Here is an 18033-nt window from a genome sequence, read left to right as displayed (position 1 = left end):
ATTCAGGGGAATACCAGCCAACATTCTTTCCAAGAGAAGTGAGTAACAGTAAGTGAAGGAAATTACGACACTGAAATATATAGATAATACTTGGTAACTATGAGATAGAGAGACAAAAAAAGAAACATCTATCATGCTGAGAAGACTCACCCTTGTCTTTGGAAGATGTTGTGAGCCTGCTGCTCAATAAACAGATCACCAGGAGATGCTGCCTGTTTGGGAGATGGCATCATTGCCCTTCGGCCTGCATTAGGCGAGCTGGGAACCCCCATGGCCCCTGGTTCCTTCCCTGGGACTCTGGCAGACCCTGATACATCCATATATGCAGATGGATCAGGTGCAACCCCTCCGCCTCCATGCAATCTATCCCGTTCCTGTGCCCTCCTCTGGTTCTCCAGATTCATCATCCTCTCACGCTCAGAGATGGACTCTGGACGGATGCAGTCTGGATCGCTGTGAATGTGTGAGCTGGCCCTATCTACATGATGGCTAGGGGTGTAAGCATTATGCTCCACCCCATCTCCTACTTCTACCTTTGACCTATGTTGGCGGTCTGAGCCGTCAGGTTCTCTGGAGGGTCTGGAGTAGCGAGTGGTGTAGTCCATCTCAGTCTCCTGATCCAGAGAGATTCCATAGCGCTCTGCTAGTTGACGGCGCCGTTCTGCCTTGTAGCGTGCGATCCGTTCGGCTTTAGATTCCAGCTCTGCCACATGAGTGGTGCCAGTGCTGTAGACAGGATCCGGTTGGACTGTGTGGGTTCTGGACTGAACCTCTGCACTGTGCGGATTTGGGAAGTTTGGGTCATTTTTGCCATAGTGCTGAAGAGAAACTACAATGAGAGAGACAAAGACAGACAACACAGTGTACATTGAATCAGTTTGACAACAAGTACCTAACCATTAGCTTATCAACTCAAACCATTCATTGTTTGTGCTGACATGCACCATACAGTATAAATGTTTAATTCACATTATTTCTCATTGCGTATTATTTCTAACTCATGTTATATGTGAGTGAACGATTCAAGATATAAAAATATTAAAGAGAACACTGCGTATTTAAACTTGTTTAGCTTAATATAACGTAATTGATGTCTTTTATTGGAATATGTGAGCCTGGACCACAAAAGCAGTCATAAGTAGCACAGGTAGATTTATAGCAATAGCCAAAAATACAAAGTATGGGTCGAAATGATCGATTTTTCTTTTATGCCAAAAATCACTACGATAATAAGTAAAGATCATGTTCCATGAAGATATTTTATAAATTTTGTACCCTAAATAATTTAAAACTTATTTTTTGATTAGTAATATGCATTGCTAAGAACTTCATTTGGACAACTTTAAAGGCGAATTTCTCAGTATTTTGATTTTTTTGCACCCTCAGATTCCAGATTTTCAAATAGTTGTATCTCAAACAAATATTGTCCTATCCTAACAAACCATACATCAATGAAAAGCTTATTCATTTATCTTTCATGTGATGTATAAATCTCAATTTCGAAAAATTGACACTTATGACTGGTTTTGTGGTCCAGGGTCACATATGTACTAGAAAACCCATGAAAGACTGGCATTATTCAAAAAATCCACATACAAATTTTAGACTTTGGGGGGTGCCATTATTTCAATAACGTGAAATGGTTGCACTCTGTGGGCTACTGGCGCTACCAGTTGCTATTTTTACCACAACACTCCACAAGGAGACTAAATGTCCCCAGATATTGAGCAAAATCTGCAACCATTTCATGTCATTGAAATAATAGCACCCTATAGTCCGAAATATGTCTTTTTTAAATGTTTTTTGTTCATCTTTACTGGTGTTTTCTACTACATATTTCAGTAAGAGACATCATTTACGTTATTTTAAGCCATACAAGTCTTAATACCCAGGCCCGGGGTTCCCTTTAAGCACATTTCTCACCTGTACAGGGGTCACAGTTGTCTGCTGCACGGGTGTATCTCGGAGTGTCCTCCTCTAGCAGTCTATTAGTAACTAGACCACCACAACCTGGGAGATTTTGGAGAACGTCACTATCGATTCCCTCCAGACGCCTTGCAATTCGCTCTTTCCTAAAAAGAGGAGTAGTACAGTGGAATATTAAACAGCATAATTCTTAATCTGAGGGGGGGGGGGATTATTAATGAAAAACACAATGTTTAATAGTTACTCTTCCATATATTTTGTGTTTTTGTTATATTTATATAATGCCATTTAAAAGTTTGGATTCTGTTCTTTGAAGCTTGCTGTGCTCACCATGGCTGTGTGTATTTATTCAAAATAGAGTAAAAATAGTAACAACCCCAAACTTCTAAATGAAAATGTACACATTACTCACTTATTTTGGTATTTTTGGATATGTATGCTACTTTAATTCTAGTAAAGAGCTTGAAATATGCGTGGTGAAAGAGAAACTAAAGTGTTTTTTGGCAATAACAGCATGCTGACAATTTTGTGACTTGTTATTTTTGCCAAACACCTGCAGTAACTGAACTTTGGCTGTCCATGCTTTGAGAATGATTTAACTTCTCACCTGTTCATGTCCCAACTCTGACTCGAGCTTATACTCTCAAAACGTTTCCTTAATTCTGAAACTGAAAAAAGAGAAAAAGAAAAGCAAAGTGAGAATGGAGTGGTAAAAGAGTGAGAGTAAATCCACCAAAACTAAAAACTGAAACAGAGAAATAGTATCCTGTATTTGTAATATTCTTAACACTACATGAGGACAATCTAATCTATACATAGTTTAACTTTGCTGGTGTTTAATACCAAGTCATGTTTCATAATATATCTGATGTATATCCAGCAGCATCAAACACCTGTTAAATTCTGAGAGCTCTTTGGCAACACTAACACATTTTCCTACAGTAAGACTCAAGAATCAGTGGTAAGCATATAAAAATGCCAATCCCATCCCTTGTATGTGTTGTATTTTTCCAAATAAAAGAAATATTCGTCAAGATCCCTTTATAGTATTGCTCCCTATGTCACCAAGTACACTGCCATGACATTACAGCGACACAATTCCAATAATAGTTGAGGAGATAAAAGTCCAGTGTGTTATCTAAAACAAAAGCTTCTTATACTTAAGTCGTCTGACATCAGCTAGGAGCATGGCTGACTGGATTTCCACAAAAGTTAGCCAATCATAGGTGCATCCGCAGTGAATGTTGTTTCAGCTGTAACCATGGAAATATGACACTCAGCTGTGTCCAGTCACCAGGAGACCGGAGAAGTGATTGAGAGGAGACTCATCACGGGCTAATGTGTACACACGGCACACTTGTTTCTAACAATGCTTTCTCAGCCTGGTCTCTCTGGGATTCAAAGCAAAGATCTGGGCAATGCAATGAAGACACAGGGCAGGTTCATTCCCACAGGGCAGGATTTCTCTTTCTGCAACACGTAGTCAAATAACAGGGTTTGTGCAGGTTTTACAAAGATGTATAGTGAATATTGCGCATACAGAGGTCCAGATTGAGAGCACCCGGAGAAGTTGCAAGGCCACCAGAATTTATTTTTGAATACATTTTTTAATGTTGTTGTGTCCGAGCAGCCGCTGAAATCTTACTGGAATGAGGAATCAATTTTAAGGACTCGTAGAAACAGCTTAATATCAAGAATATGATATTTATTAACAGACTGAATAGAAACAACTTTTTATCAGAGCTCACACAGCCAATAGATATTCCTTTGGGTGGCACCAGCTCTCTTATTTAACCCTTTTTAATACACTATAGCAGAAATCATAGCTTGTGTCATACTCACGGGGACAGTATGCTTGGAAATAATGTCTTCGATAACATTGGTTATTTGTAATATAAGTCTCAGCTTTAAAAATCAGTTTTACAAGAATGAGTTTTTCCCAAGTTCTTTAAAAGTGCTGTTTTGTGCTTTGTTGCTTTTAGTATAACACAGCTCAGTGTTCAAATTCTGTCAATTTGGTCACAAAATACAAATTATAAATGTGTTTTTTCACTTTATTTCGGGTTAATAGCAGGATATAGAAGTAAAGTATCATCAGAAGGTGTGGGAAAAAACAGTATAGCCTAATTTAATTAAATTAATGTCTCACATGTCGCTTAAAATGAAGCGAATACAACGATCTGTCATGCCACATTAAGGAGCATGAAAAATACATTACTGTAATAGTCATATTGTTTGTATTTCGCTATAAATCAATCTGGGCCTTTTGCATGCGCAATAGATTTATATACTCTCAAAATCTAATAACTAATCTCATAATTGCTACGAATTAATTCTCGAAACATTTCGACTTAATTCTCGTAATCTTGGATTTTTTTAATGTGGCACTAAAACGCTGCTGTATAAGACAAGTAAAGAAAAAAAATGAACAAAACTTTAAAATAGTCTTTACATGCAATTTTCTAGTTGTTTGAATATCTTTCAACGAATATTCATAATGTTTTTATTCATCTATTTTTATTATTCATTTACTCATTTAAGGTTAATTTGCAGGTGAATTTTGATTTGAATTGGAAAACAAAACAAAAATGTCTTTTAGCACTTTTTTATTCATTTATCAGAAACATTAATATATTCTAAGGGATGTTTTCAGGTTGTGTCATGTTTTAAATCAAGTTCCCACTTGGAAATGAGGGAAGAACAAACAGCGGTGTACTGTAAATCTGACATTAGACAGACCTTATTCTAACAAGCCTGCATTGCAGAACTATAAGAGCTTAATGCCAGCGAAATAAAAGGGAGACATAAAATAACTAAAATACACAAAGTTTATATCCAAGACTAACCACTGTCATGAGTTTTTCTGAAAGGAGAACGCCTACTGTTACCTGCAAATTTAAAAAACACAGATACACAAAAAAACAAGGGGAAACAATGTGGACTTGATTTCATCCATCAGGAATTAATTGAGGTGAAAAGTGGGTGTTATGCATTAGAATGGAGCCAAACCAAATGAAAGTATACTAAAACAAACATCTAAACAGCTATTTGGTAAATATCAAATAGTTTGCGTGATGTCAGCGAACAATTGCGGTCGTTTAAGAGGAACAAAGATATTAAATTTTGATTGAAGATTACACAGACCAGGATTCACAATAAGACCAGGAACATGCATTGAGAAACCAACTTAGATTTTTTAACGCAATAAAAATATGCTTCAATTCAATCAAAAAACAGTAGTCTGATCAGAGACTGACAACATGCATTAGCTCATAAGCAGAAACTAAAAGACAGAATATTACTTCAAAACACAAAAAAAATATATATATATTTTGGAGCTTACCGGAAGGAGGCTGCTCCTGCGAGAGCTCCACAAAATCATGTTCACCCATTTCTGGACTATTTTACAGTATAAACACTTAGTATCACAAAGTATCTCAGCACTCTCTTTCACACAACTATCACATTTTCAGGGCCAGTAAGCAGGACAACTTGCCCAACAACAGGTGGCCCCTGGCAGACCAAATATAGGTCATAGGCGTCCCATCCCCCCAACCCAGTGACCTCCATGTGTCCAGGAACCATTAAGACAATGCTAATTGAAAGAACATACAGTCTTGAAGCAACCTGTGAAAACTTGGATCAAAGCACTACAGTATGGCTAGCATCATATACATTGTTACTTGTCATTGTAGCAGACCCTTATCATCTAATGTGAATACAGAATGTCTCATGTGATTATAACAGGGACAGACACCCTAAAATTCACTCTTCCAAGCTTTATAATGGCAGTTAATGAGTGTTGAGATTTTGAAGCCCAATAAAGTGCATCCATCATAAAAAGCACTCCACACTTTATGAACCGTACTCTCTAGCTTTCTTTAACTGTTGTACGCTTGTGTACTCTCAACGTACATATGAGAGTGGCATCCCAGCAGATGACTTAGGACGTAGGTAAACGCGGTGCTGAACGTGGAAGTGATGAACACGGAAGCTCAGAGAAGAGAGAAGAAAGCACCAGTCATGAATTAGAAGTACAAAATGTGAATTTGCACAGAAAAATGTCAGAGGATTTAGATATAAGCCAAGAGGAGAGTAAGGAGACTGGTTTTCCTTTATGTAACCTTACACAAATGCATCCATTTGCTTTAGAAGGTCTTTATTAACCCCTCCAAGCCGTTCATGAAGGATGGACGCACTTTATTTTGCTTCAAAATCTGGACCGGCAGATTCAAGAATAACATAAAATAAAACGTTTTTTTTGTTAATATTCACAAGACTAATGCAATGAAATGACATGGCATCAATTCTATGGAGAAACAAAACAAAAAAAAGTACAAATAAAATTATAAAACAAAATAAAAATAAATTAAAGGGGCTAATTTAACAGGTTTTTTTGTAACATACACAAGACTAATGCAATGATATGATGTGACATCAAGTCTATGTTTACTGGGGGATAACCAATATGACGCCAACATTCAAGAATAAAAAAAAAAAAAAAATTATATATATATATTATATTATATTATATATAAAAAATAGGGAGTAATTTTCATAGTTTTTTATTAATCTTCATAGGACTAATGCAATGAAATGATGTGGCATCAACCCAATTTGACGCCAACATACAAGAATAAAAAAAATAATAAATAAAATAAAATAAAATAAAAAAGGGGCTAATTTAACAGGATTTTAGTAATATTTAGACAATGCAATAAAATGACGTGGCATCAATTCTATGAAAACTATCTATGAAAAATAAATTAATAAAATAAATAAAATAAAATAAAAATGAAGTTAAATAAAAACAATTTAAAAATTAAATTAGGGACCAATTTTCATAGTTTTTTATTAATATTCATAGGACTAACGCAATGAAATGATGTGGCATCAACTCTATGAATACTATGAATACTGGGAGATAACCAATATGACGCCAACATACAAGAATAAAATAAAATAAAATAAAATAAAATAAAAATAAAATAAAATAGCTAATTTAACAGGTTTAGTAATATTCAAACTAATGCAATAAAATGATGTGGCATCAATTCTATGAAAACTATCTATGAAAAATAAATAAATAAAATAAATAAAATAAAATAAAAATGAAGTTAAATAAAAACAATTTAAAAATTAAATTAGGGACCAATTTTCATAGTTTTTTATTAATATTCATAGGACTAACACAATGAAATGATGTGGCATCAACTCTATGAATACTATGAATACTGGGAGATAACCAATATGACGCCAACATACAAGAATAAAATAAAATAAAATAAAATAAAATAAAATAAAATAAAATAAAATAAAATAAAATAAAATAAAATAAAATAAAATAAAATAGCTAATTTAACAGGTTTAGTAATATTCAAACTAATGCAATAAAATGATGTGGCATCAATTCTATGAATACTGGGAGAACCAATATGATGCCAACATTCAAGAATAAAAAAAATAATAATAATAAAAAAATAAATTAATTAAATTAAATGAAACTAAATGAAACCAAATTAAATTAAAAAAATAAAAAATAAATTAAATTAAATTAAATAAATAAAAAAGGGACTAATTTTCATTTTTTTTATTAATATTCATAGGACTAATGCAATAATGATGCGGCATCAATCCTATGAATACTGATAAAGAACCAATTTGACGCCAACATACAAGAATAAAATAAAATAAAACAAAAAATATAAAATAAAATAAAAATTAAATTAAATTTTAAATAATAATAATAATAAAATAAAAGGGCTAATTAACAGTTTTTAGTAATATTCACAGGACTAATGCAATAAAATGACATGGCATCAGTTCTATGAATACTGGGAGATAACCAACATGATGCCAACATACTACAATAAAACAAAACAAAACAAAACATAAAATAAAGGGATTAATTTAACTAATTTCACTGCCATTCTAAAGCTTGGAAGAGCCAGGACATTTTTTTGGTAATATAAATATAACTCTGATTGTATTCGACTGAAAGAAGAAAGTCACCTAAGATGGCTTGAGGGTAAGTGAATCATGTGGTAATTTTTATTTTTGGTTGAATTGTCTTTTAAGATCATTTAATGTTCAAATCCTCCTTGGAAATGAACTTCCAACCTCAACTAGAAAAGTGCAGAAGTCAGCTCAATCTTGCTCATTTTTGTGACAGAGCTTGTGGCTCCTGGTTGAGTGAGATACTTACTTGTGTATAAAAGCCATAATAAAGAACCACACAGCTGAAATGTTGATGTATATTGTACTTACCCTTGGGTGTATTTCCCAGCAGACTGACATCTAATTCTTTATTGGTTCCCTCGTCTTTCTCTTCAAACGCAAACTCTTTCTGGAAGCTAGAGAGAGAGAGAAAAACCAGCTTTAAATTTCAATATATTTTGCATATAATGTTTATAACAGAAACAAGAGGCCCCAGAATTGCCGGCTTTTGTTGAGGCAGCACCTTAAAGGGATTTGAATCTTGGCAGAAATCATATAGTTCCCTCCAAAAAATGTGAAACGCAATATCTTCACATAAAAATGATATTTTCCACAACTGGAAAAGTGTATTTTTGTTGAAGCAAGAATAACAAGGTTAAGAAATATTTTCCTAACAGCAAATAATACAACAATAAAATATAAACATAACATTCTATTAAAAACAAACATCCCACATCTCAAAACATGACTACATCTGGAGGTACACCATGTAGTCCTATTAAATTTGTTCAAGCCTTATACAAGACATGTACAAAGACTGAATTTCGGTTGGTGTGGATCTTTTCCATTGAGCTTATAAAAGCACTCAAAACCCAAGTTACATAAAATTCTGCTAAATTATTACATAAAAATGCAGATCTTACCTAAGAGCTCTTCGTTGTAGTTTGGTATTGCCAACTTTAGGAGCTGTTTCTCCTGTGACGCCTGTGCACACAAAAGAAAGCATAGCCTTCAGACTACAAATACTCTGACTGGTGACAGGAGTGATCAGCAAAAGATGTTTCAAAGGCCCCATGTGAAGGGCAGGAACGAAAACAATAGTATCCATTTCATGGATGTCAACATGGTGCTGTGTTCATAGTTGAACAGGCTTATTTCTGTATGCACTCATAGGTACATCTGTATGCAGAGAGTAAACTGCCTGGGCTCTGTGCTGTATGCATTTTCAATGGTTTTGTTAGTCAAACTGACCACCGTGTAATGCACAAAGTCATCTGTTTCTTTTACAAAACATACTCTCACAGACCTCCTGAGTGGAAATGTGCCATTATGATCAGCAGCAAAGATACGAAAAGAAACTGCATTGCAGTGATAAATAATGAACTCTGTCCAAAACTAATAATATTAGTTCATTTTATATTATTTAAAATGTTAGGGCTAATAAATGCAAAATAAAATTATTGTTTATTAATACGGTTTTTACTACTAATTATTAATACTGTTAAGAATAATAATAATGCATAAATAAATAAAACATTTTGTCTGTCAAATAATTTTTTGATGCTTAAAAGGATATGGGTATTCTTCCTAGGTTAAATCTTTGCAGTAATTTAAATTACAAGATTTTTTTTTAAATCAGAGATAGGTTATTTTAAAGCAGAAATAGGTTACAATAAAATAGTAAAAATACAATATAATAACAAAAAGGAAAAAAATAAAAATACAAAACACAATCATCAATACTGGGAGAAAACCAATGAGACACCAACATACAATAATCAATGAAAAATAAAATAAAATAAAATAAAATAAAATAATGATGGGACTAAATACATTTTTTGTTAATATTTACATAATTAATGCGGACTAATAAAATAAACAAACATAAAATAGACAAACTTCAAGTTCTCCTGTTATAATGATATATGGCACTTGATGCTGACTGCTAGAATAGGTCTGAAAAAAAAAACAATAGAAAAATAAAAATTTAATTTTTTTTGTTAAAACTTACAAGATTAATGCAGACTAATAATAAAATAAAATAAAATATTATGGGATTTATTTAACAGTTTTTTGTAAAAAAAAAGATTAATTATTCACAAGATTAATGCATAATAAAATAAAATAAAATAAAAATTATAGGACTAAAGGATTTTTTTCTTAATATTCACAAGATTAATGCAGACTAATAAAATTAAATAAAAATTATGGGATAATTTAACATAATAAAATAAACTGATGGTACTATGTTTAATAGTTGTTTGTTTTTTGTTAAAATTCACATGATTATTGCAACAAATTGACTTATATTAGTGCAGTTATCCACGTGTGGCATCAATTCTATGAATAAGCACATGGAGATCTGACATCTGAGCCTCACAGAGGGATTGAAAAAGCAGAAACATGTGTTTCTACTTTACCCACAGATCAATAGCCTGACCACACATTCACCCACACAGACCAAACACCCTTTCTGACATTCAAAAATGCAATTTTTAAATATGTTAATCTACAGTAAAGACTGTGGTTAGATATCATTACCTCCTTTTCTTTCTATAAAAAACATCTGAGAAGAGAAAGTGAATAAAAGCCAACTGATGGACTGTGTTTTGGTACGGAGTAAGTTTTCACAGCTGGGATGAGTATCTGCTAAAAACATTCCTCACTGCCTAAAAATCTCCTCTCACTTCAGAGTCACAGGGCCAATGGACAAGGCAACATCATTGTGCTGCTATGCCTGATATATAGTCAAACCTGAAATGATTCATACCCCTGGCAAATTCTGACCTAAAGTTACTTTTATTCAACCAGCAATTTTTTTTTTGATCGGAAATGACACAGGCTTCTCCCAAAAGATAATAAGTCGATGCACAAGAGGCATCATTGTGGAAAAAAATATTTCTCAGCTTTTATTTACATTTGAACAAAAAGTGGCATGTTCAAAAAGACACATTATATGGGAAAATCCAAAGTTCTATACCATTCCAAATAGTCCAAGCTGTTCTTAAGCATCCTAATTACCCTGATTCATTGGGAACAGCTGTTTTAATCAACTCAACAGGTGAAAAACAGAAGCTCTCTGTTGTTGGTTTGTGGACAGTCATGGCTAAGACAAAGGAGCTCACTGAGGACCTGCGGCTGCGCATTGTGGCTGCTCACAAGTCAGGAAAGAGCTAGAAGACCATATCTAAATGTTGTGAAAAATCTCAGAGGACATGGTCAGAAGCCAAAAGTGACACCTGTGCTGGCCAGGAGGATAGTGAGAGAGGTAAAAAAGCATCCAAGCACCACCACCAAGGCCATCCTGATGAATCTGGGCTCTGCTGGTGGCAACATCTCAAGGCAGTCCAACAGACACTGCACACAGCTGGGTTCCACGGACGCAGACCAAGGAAGGAACCACTTTTCCAGATAAGGCACACAAAAGCCCGCTTGGCCTTTGCCTTTGGCCATTTGCCGTAAAAAAGTTGAAGCACCATCCCCACTGTCAAACATGGCGGTGGGAACCTAATGTTTTGGGGGTGTTTTTCAGCCGGTGGACCAGGGAACCAAATCACAGTAAACGGCACCATGAAAAAGGAGCAATACATCAAAATTCTCAACAACAACATGCAGTCTGCAGAGAAACTTGGCCTTGGGCACCAGTGGACATTTCAGAAACGACCCAAAACACACAGCAAAAGTGGTGAAGAAATGGTTAGCAGACAAAACATTAACGTTTTGCAGTGGCCCAGCCAGAGTCCTGACTTAAATCCAATTGAGAATCTGTGGAGGGAGCTAAAGATCAGGGTGATGGCAAGGAGACCCTCCAACCTGAAAGAGTTGGAGCTCATCGCTAAAGATGAATGTGCAAAAATACCAGTGGAGACGTGCAAAAAGCTGGTCAGCAATTATAGGAAGCGTTTGATTGCTGTAATAGCCAATAAAGGCTTTTCTATTGATTATTGAGAAGGGTATGAATAATTTTGGACATGCCACTTTTTGTTCAAATGTAAATAAAAGATGAGTAATAACTTTTGTACATCATATTATCTTCTGAGAGAGGTCTGTGTCACTTCTAATAATAATAATAAAAAAAAAAAAACTTGCTGGTTGAATAAAAGTAACAAAGTCAGAATTGGCCAGGGGTATGAATAATTTCAGGCTGGACTGTAAGTTGTTTTTAACCTTTGAAGAATAGTGAACTCACATTAAAATAACAGAAGCTCCTCTGTTCTGGTACCCTGCACCGAGGACATCTTCCTGTACCATATGTTACCAATGTGTTATTGTTACATCTGGGATAATTCAACTACAAAGCCATTGTCGTTCAAGCAAAGCAAGTGATTAATGACGCCAGCGTTAAAAAACAAAGCGCTAATAGATTTTCCGATGTCCTCACTAAATTAACACTACAGGGTAAATTAAAAGTTAATGACAATGTTTCCCAGAAGCAGGAACAACAACACAAAACCATCATGCAAACTGACAGTTTGTAATGCTGATAAACTAGACTGATCACTAAAATGATCCTAAGCACTCATTATGTGCATTGCACAGTCTGGTTGAGAGCACCCGCTGCTAACAGACATGCATGGAAATCCACAACACCTTGGCTCTTTGCCCTCTTAAATACAGATGCTAATCAGACACAGTCAAGTGCGACATTTACAGCACTTTAAATGGCATGCATGTTATTCCACAGGCCTGTGACACACCAACATACCTCTGTGATCTACAACAAGCATTGTATAGAAGCTGATCGCACAGCTCTGACACTTAATTTTATGTTCCAGCATATCACACACCTGTTTTCCAGCATGGTCAGTACCAAACAATTTGGTGGCTGATAAACTTGCATGACTGAAGGGTTCTGTCACTGATATCTGGCATTAGTCAGAGTAAAAGCACATGGAGGAGATACAGCTGAAGCAAGTCACAGCCTGTTTGGTCGTATGACAAGATCATAAACCCAATGCTCTCAGGCTTGTATGGTCACCGTTTAGGCATATTTAGAAATTATTAAATCACAATGCAAGTCAAATAACTGACAATTAATTTAATAATTATTTTAACTACACTACCAGTCAAAAGTTTCTGAACAGTAAGATTTGTAATGTTTTCAAAGAAGGCGTGTACAGTCACCGTTTAGGAATTAATAATCACTATGCAAGTCAAATTACTGACAATTAATTTAATTATTGTAACTACACTACCAGTCAAAAGTTTTTGAACAGTAAAATTTTTAATGTTTTCAAAGGAGGCTTGTGCGGTCACCGTTTAGGCATATTTAGAAATTATTAAATCACAATGCAAGTCAAATACTGTAACTGGCAAGTGATTGAACAATTATTTTAACTACACTACCAGTCAAAAGATTTTGAACAGTAAGATTTTTAATGTTTTCAAAGAAGGCCTGTACAGTCATCGTTTAGGCATTATTAATCACTATGCAAGTCAAATTACTTACAATTAATTTAATAATTATTGTACCTACACTACCAGTCAAAAGTTAAGTTTTTTTTAAGAAGAAACTAAAATGCTCACTAAGCCTGCATTTATTTGATCCAAAGTACAGCAAAAACAGTGAAATATTGAAATCTTTTTACTATTTATTTATATATATATATATATATATATATATATATATATATATATGTGTGTGTGTGTGTGTGTGTGTGTGTGTGTGTGTGTGTGTGTGTGTGTGTGTGTTGAGAACAGCCAAGTATATTTTTTCAGGTTTCTTTGATGAATAGAAAGTTCAGAAGAACAGCATTTATATGAAATAAAAATCTTTTGTAACATTTTAAATGTCTTTATTATCACTTTTGATCAACTTAAAGCCTCTATGCTAAATAAAAGTATTAATTTCTATATTGGTCATGTGACACTGACAACTGGAGTAATGATACTGAAAAATTTCGCTTTGATCACAAGAATAAATTACATTTTAATATATTCAAATAGAAAACAGTTATTTCAACATTGTACTGCTTTTGCTGTACTTCGGATCAAATAAATGCAGGCTTGGTGAGCAGAAAAGTTCTCTTTTAAAAAACAAAAAAATCGTACTGTTCAAAAACTTTTGACTCGTAGTGTATGTAGTCTATTGTGCTCATCAAGACTGCATTTATTTGATCAAAACTATAGTAAAAACTGCAATATTGTAAAATATTACGATTAAAATAACTATATTTGAATATATTTCAAAACATAATTTATTCCTGTGGCGCAAAGCTGAATTTTCAGCATCCATTACTTCAGTCTTTATAGTCACATGATCATTCAGAAATCATTTTAATATGCTGATTAAAATTTTCGTTAGTGTTCAATGCAGAAAACAGTTGTGCTGCTTAATATTTGTGGAAAATAGAGCCAATAATGTTCTTTGATTCTTTGAACAAAGTATAAAGAACAGAAAATTCAAAGAACAGTAAAGAGTATAGTAATTTATAACTTTACAATAGATTTTTATTTAAAATAAATGCTGTCACGTTTTAATTTTAAATTCATTTTTGCTTAATAAAAGTATTAATATACTTAAAATTACTGACCCCAAACATTTTGAACAGTAATGCATGATCTAATAAGTTAATTAGAATAATGGACGACGGCCCATTGAATTATTAGAAAATAAAGCACACCCGAGGAGATTTTTACCTCAGGTGTGCATTATTTTCTAATAATTCAACAGAGTCAATTATTCTGCTTATACTTCACAGTTACCACACCTCAAATATTGTTCAAATATTGTATTTTAAGACATTCTTCTGGTTTTTGTCCTTACAATGCTCTTGTGAGTAGGATAGCAAAACTGCAAGTTAACCATCTTCAAGAACAGCTCCATTATTAGCATTATTATGTAGTTTTTAAAGATTTATCGGGAAAGGTCCTCAAGTCGGGATTCGAACACGGTACGCCCGGAGCGCAACAGCCCTGTATGTCGGCGCGTTGCCCACAAGGCTATCGGCGCTGACATTGTTATGTAGTTTTTAAACTATTTATAGTTGCTAAACTATTTTATTGTTAAAAATGTCAGAACAGTGCTAACATGTTTCTGTGCAAGTGTGTCTGTACTATGTGTGTGCATTTGTGAGAGAGAAATAGAGTATGCTTTCTGTACTACATAAAACAATTTTGTGGCAAAAACATGGAAATAATTTGGCATTTTTATCCTATTTTTTACTGTATATATTTGCTTGGTCAGTGTCATTGTGGGTTTTGTGGGTTTATTGTTTTGATTTAAGCTGTAAAGACCTTTGAAATAACTGAAATCATATGGAAAAGTGATATGGACATTTCTAGACCTGCTTGGAAATATTTTGCAGAGCGTTCTCTGAAAATAATGCACACCTTAGAACAGTCATCAGCCAATCAGGTTCAAACATTTAACCATGACGTAGTATAAATAGTTACAATAAATTTGAACATTTCATTATTACCTTCAAACAACTGACAGCAAATCACTTAAAAAAGGGCTAAAACTGAATGAAAGTGAGCAAGTAGGACACTGATAGTTATTAATTAAAAAAAGAAGGTACATTGGAAAACACAGCGCCAAAATGTGGCAATCAGATGTTATTGTAGCTAAGCTAATATAGGATTAGCCTTCAAGAGGAATAGGATTAGTCAGTGCACACAGGAAGTGTGCCATCACGCATAGATATGGCGCCACTTACAGTAAATCATGATGTTTAATGATATGTTTTAATACTAGCTCAACTCCAAACATTCTTCACTGCCTTCAAACGAGTATAAAACTGTCATTTACGGATTCACAGACAGAGAGGAAGATCTTAAGAGTCTTAAATGAGACAGCTGGTGTTTGCACTCCAGGAAAGGGCGAATTAGGTGATGGGGAATCTCTAAAACCCATTCATACGTTTACGCATTAACCCATTTTACATTTAAAGCAGTCAAAACACTGACTGTTTACTATGACTGAAAACAAATTAAACATTTGAATGAAAACTATCAATTATAACCTAGTCAAACCAAAATGTATTCAGACACCTTCAACATTTCTCACATTATCACAGTTTCGAAAATGATAAAAAAAAAAAATGACAAGAATTTAGAATTTAAAGAGTCAGAACAAATTCATCTTGATCATGTCAGAAAACTTTGATAGAAAGGTATGTAATGGATAACCAATCAACCAAAATTTCAAACAACTGTTAGTATGGCAATATTTACACAGCATTCAATACTTTGTTGACCGATTACCAATCAATGCTTAATTTTCTTCAGTCTGTGGTTAAAAAAGTTGACTTTAGCAATTAAATAAAACACTTAAGCAGGTCACAATTTTCTTTTAAGAATCGTTGAGTATAATATGTCACAGTTTACTTTATTTTGCTATCATCACTTACATAAATGAACTATAGTGGCCTGCACGCACTAGTCAAAAAATCTCAAAAATTATATCTGGTGTCTGAATATTTTTTGGTTTGACTGTATATTGCATAAAAGTGCTTTGCTAGACACCAACACCTGCTATAAATGTGCAAATGCACCACTTAACTAAGAACACACAGGATAAATGGAAAAGCATGTGCTGTTGCGCAAGTGTACAGACCAAAACAAAACCATTAAAAGGCAATACCACAAGTCGAACTCTCTTAAAATGAACTGCAGAATTTCAACTATTTGCATCTAAACCACAATATGCAAGACACAACACTTATTCTGCTTTGAAATGTCTCTTAATTTTGAGTCAGCGAGTTCTTCTTCCTGAATACTTCTGTCCTTGGAGGCTCTAAAACCATTAAAACCCAAGCAGCATTAACAGACATGTGGTGGGCCCGTCCCACCCCAACTGCCATTCACTCACCTTGGCACAACTTGACATGGTTGATATAGTTGGAGATCCAAGGATTCCGGTACATATTGATAAAGTAAATTGAGGGGTGGATGACAGATAAGAAAAGAAAGTAACCAGAAAGGAGGGAGGGGGATTGTGAAGGAGTAAAGAGAGGAGGAAAATAGGAGAGAGTGAGAGAGGACTGCAGAAAGGCAGCAGTGTCTGAACTGCAAGGTGATGCAGAGTTAGCTGCAGCAGTCCTGGGACAGCCAGAGAAGGGAGGTGGAGAGAAAGAGAGAGAGAGAGAAACGCTGTGAGAGGAGGAGGAGGAGAACAGTATCTCTCCAGCACTATGACACTATGCTGACGGAGAGCCTTTTGCTGTCTGCATGGCTACTGCTAAATGCTAGCAAGGTAACTACGGTGTTTATGCTGCTCACTGCTAATCAGATTAACAATACTGAGGCTGAGAGACATATACTGAAAGAGGTGAGAGAGGGAAGACAACAGAGGTCAGACAGTAGCACTAGCAACTGCATACAATGGATGTGTGTTTAGCTTTTAAGACAGCTGAAAGGGTGAGAAAGTGAGAGAAGATAAGTGTCTCAAAGGAACTAGAAATTCCACTCATCTCTGAGCAATGACATATGCGTGGTACAGAGAGAAAGAGAGTGGAAAAGCAAGATCTCTGCCATGGGGAACGTAACTTGCCAAGTCATATTGTTGTGTTAAGTGCTCAAAGGAGGGACGAAATAATTAACGACGTGTGTAGCAGAACAATCATTCGATTTATGGACTCATCGGGTCTTTCCCACTCTGTCTTCCCAATATCAACAGATGATGCTGTGTGTTGAATAGGTTTAGATTTTTCATTTTTGCTATCCTGGTCCCTGCAGTGCAGGAAAAAAAACTGAGCTCCTCGCTTGAGTTTCTTCTCAGGAATAACGATGAGTTTCAAAAGAATGACTCTGACCGGGCGCACCTGTTAGCTCCGGGGTTCAAATGGAATAAAGTATCCAAACCGGCAGCCAAACTCAGAAATTCTCAGTGAATAAAGTCACCCATTTGTGAGGAAGACACTGAGTGCTGAAGAATGGAGGAAAAGATGAAAGGGTAATGAGAGAAAACAAATTATGGTCAAATAAACTCAAAGATGAAATTCCAAGAGCTTTCTTGCCCTGCATTGACAGCGACGCAACTGACGCGTTTAAGGCCCAGAAAGGTAGTAAGGACATTATTAATATAGTCCATGTGACATCAGTGGTTCAACCATAATGTTACGAAGCTATGAGAATACTTTTTGTGTGCAAAGAAAACAAAAATAATGACTTTATTTAACAGTATCTTCTCTTCGGTCTCAGTCTTAGACATACCTTCATGGCTTTGTT

The 18033-nt window shown here is 34.8% G+C and overlaps 1 protein-coding gene across 13 annotated transcripts in view; it reads right to left on the bottom strand.

Annotated features, from left to right (window-relative positions):
- Positions 1 to 16889, bottom strand: part of svila (supervillin a) — a 63753-nt gene extending 46864 nt beyond the window's left edge. For 5 of the 13 annotated variants that reach the window (XM_073827741.1, XM_073827740.1, XM_073827744.1 and 2 more), the window contains exons 1-6: positions 16676 to 16888; positions 8787 to 8847; positions 8194 to 8279; positions 2534 to 2594; positions 1924 to 2072; positions 151 to 829 (exon numbers count right to left, since the gene is read on the bottom strand). In XM_073827741.1, the coding sequence (XP_073683842.1) occupies positions 151 to 829; positions 1924 to 2072; positions 2534 to 2594; positions 8194 to 8279; positions 8787 to 8847; positions 16676 to 16730 (1091 nt within the window). In that variant the 5' untranslated portion in view covers positions 16731 to 16888. Of the gene's footprint in view, positions 1 to 150; positions 830 to 1923; positions 2073 to 2533; positions 2595 to 8193; positions 8280 to 8786; positions 8848 to 16675 lie in introns of all 13 variants that reach the window. The other 8 variants (XR_012341365.1, XM_073827738.1, XM_073827739.1 and 5 more) reach the window with 6 other exon arrangements.
- Between the last annotated feature and the right edge of the window lie 1144 nt (positions 16890 to 18033).

The sequence above is a fragment of the Garra rufa genome, chromosome 22, assembly GCF_049309525.1.
Source record: "Garra rufa chromosome 22, GarRuf1.0, whole genome shotgun sequence".
Lineage (NCBI taxonomy): Eukaryota > Metazoa > Chordata > Actinopteri > Cypriniformes > Cyprinidae > Garra > Garra rufa.
Note: the sequence above shows the minus strand (reverse complement) of the source record. Positions and strands in the feature narration are given on the sequence as shown.